A 5,769-nucleotide genomic window follows, 5' to 3' on the forward strand; every position below is an offset into this window, starting at 1 on the left:
GGATTTGCAAACCACATCTCGGTGGGCTCAAAAAGTGATTATGAATGTTTTAATGGTGCACGGCCCCTCCCTACTTCTGTATGTGGTGTGGCCTACAAAAGTCACGGATTGATTTATTTTTGAGGCTTAGGACCATGATGGAATTTTTCATCTTACTGACAGGTTAGATTTTTGAAACGCATCACGGTGGGGTCCACACAGCTCGACCTCATGGGACGGACTCGCGGGGTCGAGCGCACAGTACCTTCTCCCTTCCAAGAAAATCGATAGTTGTTTTCTGATGTCTATAAATAGAGAGGAGTCCAGACCACTCACTCAAACATTCAAGCCACTGGACCAACCTCTACAATCAAAATTTTCGTTGTCCTTCACATACCTTGGGCTGAAAATCGTCACCTGGGATAGACAATCACACTCAGACGTATCTACTGTGGTTGATCACTAAAGAACGACAATGAAGGTATCTAATATTAGTTGTCCTTTTACTATGGTTGAGTTCTTGACGTGGGTTATATGAACTTTTATGTGGTTTTCGTTGTAGTAACTTGTTTTTTTCTGTTTACAGCAAAAGATTGTGATGAAAGTTCCAATTAAGGATGCCAAGAGCCGGTGCAAGGCCATGAAAACCGCAGTCGGTATGCCAGGTAATTTCACCAACATTTAGCTAAGATGTTCTTACTTCTTCAATGAAAGATTTAAGCTGTAATCAAAGTCAAGTGTAAGTTGTGCTAACTGAGTTGACTTACTGAGTCTATTGAGTCCATGAAGGCTGATGGTTTTGACGGATGGGGTGCGCTTGTTTGGGAATTCCAATTGAAATTGAAATTGAGATTCAACCCAAACGGTGGACATCATTTTCATTTTCCTTCACCACTCTAAGCACAAACCAGATGAGCCAAGTGGACTCAGTGAGTAGTGGTACTTCCAAATGGTCCCCAAGCTCACTTTTGCAAACCCATGATCTGAGTCAACTCAGTGAGTCAGCTCTCTACATATTGAACTAGATTACATGTTTTCTTGGTACCTTGAAACCAAACCGCATATATAACATGAAAGGGTGAACCTGACAGACTAGCCTGTGGTCAGAAATACATAATAGAGTTCGACTACAACGGCTGAATTTATTATCTTTATACATAAGGATAATAGATTACCTAGTAAAAAATAAATAAATTCAAAATCATTACAAACCTCCCTTTTTTTATATTGCAAATTAACTCTCGCATCTTTGCAGTTTCTGATTTCAATTCTAAGATGTGGCTTTGATCATGTTGGTTGCAGGGGTTATATCTGCTACGTTGGATGATAGTAAGGACCATCTTGTAGTGGTGGGCGAGGGAATCGACTCAGTCAAGTTGACAACCGCGCTTAGAAAGAAGATGGGATTCGCAGATATCATTAGCGTTGAGGACAATGAGAAGAAGAAAGAGGAAGAGAAAAATCCGACAATCGTGTGGCCCACTTCTTGGGCCTACCAATACGGTGTGCCACCGCCACCGCATCATGTGTACCAAGACCCATACCAGTATAACTGTTGCATCATGTGAAGCACTACAAATGATATAAACTGTTGAAGTTGTGTGAGATGAGCCATAAGGCTGCTAGTGGGACCTAAGCTGGCTATTAGGGTTGGGAGAATGTGAATATTAGATGTAACAGTAATATTTCAGCAAGCGTCAGCATGCTTTGATGCTCAATTAAAAAGACGAAAGAAAAAAAAAGGTTGTAGAAATAGCAGATTTTTGTAAATAAGGGCTGTTAGATTTCCATAAAGCTTGTAGGTGAGACTTTGCATCCACCCAGGTGTATGTGACCCTGACCTATCCCAGATAGCAAAAAGTGATGCATGTGCCTTAAATCCAAACTGTCCAACGGTTTTGAAAGCCCATTTTAAGAGGACATGATCCCAAATATGAAGCAGATCCAAATCTTATGTGGACCATACCACAGGAACACAGTAGTAATTGAATCCCTTCATTAAAAACTACATGGGAGCCACCAGAATGTTTATTTTCCATCCAACCTGTTGAAAGGTCACAAAGATCTCGATGAAGAGAACACAGAAATTTCAGCTTGATCCAAAACTTTTTGTGGCCCAGAGAAGTTTTTAATGGTCGATTACCACTGTTTCCTGTATTATGGTCCATCTGAAATTTGGATCTACTTCATGTTTTGCATCATGCTCTAAAATGAGATTTCAATATGGATGGATGGCGTGGATGTAATCACATGCATCATAGTGGGCTCCACACCCACGGATCCGGGTTCTCACCTAACCCGCTCCCCGAAAGGGAGTAGCAACGTTTACCAGCCCGTAGGTCAACGGCTGCGGATTGCGTGGTGTGGAACCAACTCGGTGGTGTACTGACGTGTCAAATTTTCGTGGCCAACATTATATATTTGTGATATCCACACCGTGTATCCATTTTGCGAGGTCATTTTAAAGCACGAACCCAAAAATGAATCAAATCAGACTACGCCGTAGGTATTTTTTTTGTCCCTTCATGCATGTTTGTGTGATCTCACGAACAGTTTAGATGTCATATAAATATCATGGTGTGCCTTAGGAAATTTTCCCCACTATTTCTTGTGATGTGGTTCACTTGAGCATTGGATCTGCCTCGGTTTTGGTCTCATTTCTCAAAATCAACTCATAAAATGGATGGACAGTGTGGATATAACACACATCATAAGGGAGCCGGAGACCTTTACCACGTCAACACACTGCCGAGGTCGACGCAATCCTTACGGAAGTCAACATTCATGACCAGATTAACTGTAAAAGGGAAGCGGATTGGCTGGTGTACCAGACTGTGTGTGGACCACATATAGCTGGTGTATTGACGTCTGCAACTTCTGTGGGTCCCATCATAAGATATGTGTTATATCCAAACCGTCCATTCATTTGGAGAGCTTGCCTTAAGACTTGAGCTGAAAAATAAGACAGATCTAAAGATCAATTGGACCACACTGCAAAAAGCAGTGGGGGATTGAATGTCTACCATTGAAACCCTTTTGGGGGTCATATGAAATTTTTTTCCTCTTCATCCATGTATTCGTGACCTCATTAACAGATTGGATGGAAAATAAACGCTATGGTGGGCCTACGAATTTTTTAACGGTGAAAATCATTATCCTCGCTGTATTTTTGGTGTGGTCCATTTGAGCTTTGGATATGATTCATTTTTTGTCTACTACTCTAAAATGATATCGAAAAATGGATGAAAGGTGTGGATATAATAAATACATCATTGTGGGGCCATGTAACTTTGATCTCCTTTGAACCGTTCGTACAACCCGGAGCTCGACGAGCATCGGCGCTCGTCTTTGCACGACACGTATCTACACCAGCTATATAGCTGGTGTGTGGTACATCAGCCAATCCGCTTCCCCTTGCAACCCCTATTTCTCATGCCGATGTATGGATTGGATTTCTTCAATATGGATCAGTACACCGGGGTTAAAAAAATCTGACTTGAGACGACTTGTTTAGGTGGCTGACTCGAGATGGGACCCTTGTCCACCTCCGATGAATTATGGCCACTCATAAGTATTATCTAAGTCCGAACAGTCAAAGCTTGTGGTCCCCACCTTAGATCCCATGTCGACATAATCATATTGATTAATCCTAACATTTGATTAATGGACAATCATTTCTTGTATTTTATATAGTATATATTATTTGATCATGCTCTATATGAAACCCTACATTTAAAGTACATGCAGCTTGTATCAACGACTTGCTCTTAGTTTTAAGAGAACAAGCCAATTGACATCGAAGGTATGAGAGATTGACGTATTTGGGTCAAAATTTTAATGGGTAGTTTGTGCATACCACGGTTGGCGTGCCAAAGCTTATTGGGAATTAATTTAAACTGAACACTTATGACCTCAAGCATCAAGATAACTAAAAAGGTCTGTGAGTGTAGTCATGTATAATTGAGAACTAAAGTAGTTTGGTTGTCTATTTAGCCACTTGTATATAAAATTAGACGATTTGTAAAAGAAATGATTCATCCTTGTATAATGAGTTTTTATGCATTTTCAACTAAATGACTTTTTCTCACAGTGATGATAGAGATAACTTGATTTGCGTAGTACAAGATTAGAAGGAATTCAATTGCATTAAATAAAATAGAAATGAAAATTTATAAAAATGTTCCTCAGCGACTAGCTTTTGCTATGTAGATAGCGAGGTAATAGAACTAAGTCTTCATTGGTTCAGTGATTTAGGTATAGATGAAAGGAGTTATGCTATGGAAAGGAAAAGAAAAATTGGTCATCCTTACAATCTAACACATTAACCCCAATGGAAGGGAATCATATGCTACTTCTAAATTAGATGGATGAATCAACTTACACTACTCCTAATATAAAGTTAGTCTAATATAGATAGCATTACGCTGTAGAGTTGATTTATGTTGGGTTGGCAAGGGCTTGGAGCTATTCAAACTTTCTCTTATTTATAAAGATTTTAGGTAGTAGCTGAAAAAAATAATTTCATAGCCACTCCTCACAAATTGTTGATGAGGAAATAATGTCCGGGCCAAAGGACAATTGTGACTTATCATGCAACGATGCATGTGCTAGTCATTTGTCATATGCTAGCCAATGGTTACACGTACGTCCTGCTTCTATTCTAATGAAGAGAATTATTCTCACAATGCAATGTGTTAGAATTCTTCTCATAATGCCACGTGGTAGTGATTAGTATCTCTTTCTTCACAAGAATGTATGTTGTGCACTATAACGCTCGGTTAACTTGACATGTTGTAATTACTTCATTATTTAAACGGTTTCAGCCATAAGGACTTCTTTTGTTTGATGCTACAACACATCGATTGAATTCAACACTTATTATGACTATATTTCAAATGATACCAAACTTTGGCCATGTGGCAATTATGTTAAATAGTTGTCTCAGCTACATTAGTGAGATGCGTGACACTTGTCCTATTATAGTATTTGGTAGTAGCCAATTGACTTGCTTGCTTTAGTTACTCATGATTTTTAGATTTTGATCACATTCGGCCGTCAAGATAATTGAAGAGCTCTTGCATTTATTTCTTGTTGAGATTTTGATGCCACGTGACATTATCTGAGTCACTAGATTTCACACAGTTGGATCAAGTATAAATAAAAAGAGAATAAAATAATAATAATTTATTGCTTTCTTAACACAATTTCTCTAGACCCTATCTCATCTCACCTGTAAAGCTTAGCTTATACAAGCTAACCTCTCAAGTTTTTCATTTTAAACTTTAATTTGAAAGTGCGTAAATAAAAAGGAGAGTTCATCATCTTCTTCTTAAGATAATCCTTAAATTTATAAGGAGAGAAAAATATCTAAAATAAAGAAACATAATTAATTAAAATATAAATAAAGTCTTTTTATGAAGATATTGATATGATTTATATGAAGCTTTAAACTTTAAATTCATAACCTTTCTAAAACAGTAAACTTTTCTGAATACACTACCAAAAAAAGGAGCAAAGGCTACAGACCACGTTAGTTTTTTGCTACAGATCTAAACCGTAGCTAAATTTACTACGGATTTAATCCGTAGCTAAAAAGGTACCACACCATTACTAATTAACAATGGTGTAAGGGGCTCTATAGGGACTAAAAAAATATATGTGTTCTATCTAAGCCGTCCATATATTTTGAAATATTATTTTGGGGCATGAAATCAAAAATCAACTAGATTGAAGGATAAAGTGGACCACACAATAAGAAACATGGAGATTAAATCACATGTACTTCATATG

The 5,769-nt window shown here is 38.1% G+C and overlaps 1 protein-coding gene across 1 annotated transcript; it reads left to right on the plus strand.

Annotated features, from left to right (window-relative positions):
• Nucleotides 1–296: 296 nt before the first annotated feature.
• On the plus strand, nt 297–1,735 carry LOC131255978 (disease resistance protein Pik-1-like). The gene is made up of 3 exons (XM_058256951.1): nt 297–460; nt 566–644; nt 1,282–1,735. The coding sequence occupies exons 1-3, from the start codon at nt 455–457 to the stop codon at nt 1,545–1,547; spliced, it is 351 nt and encodes a 116-aa protein (XP_058112934.1). The 5' UTR covers nt 297–454; the 3' UTR covers nt 1,548–1,735.
• Nucleotides 1,736–5,769: the final 4,034 nt, after the last annotated feature.

Source organism: Magnolia sinica, chromosome 9 (genome assembly GCF_029962835.1).
Source record: "Magnolia sinica isolate HGM2019 chromosome 9, MsV1, whole genome shotgun sequence".
NCBI lineage: Eukaryota > Viridiplantae > Streptophyta > Magnoliopsida > Magnoliales > Magnoliaceae > Magnolia > Magnolia sinica.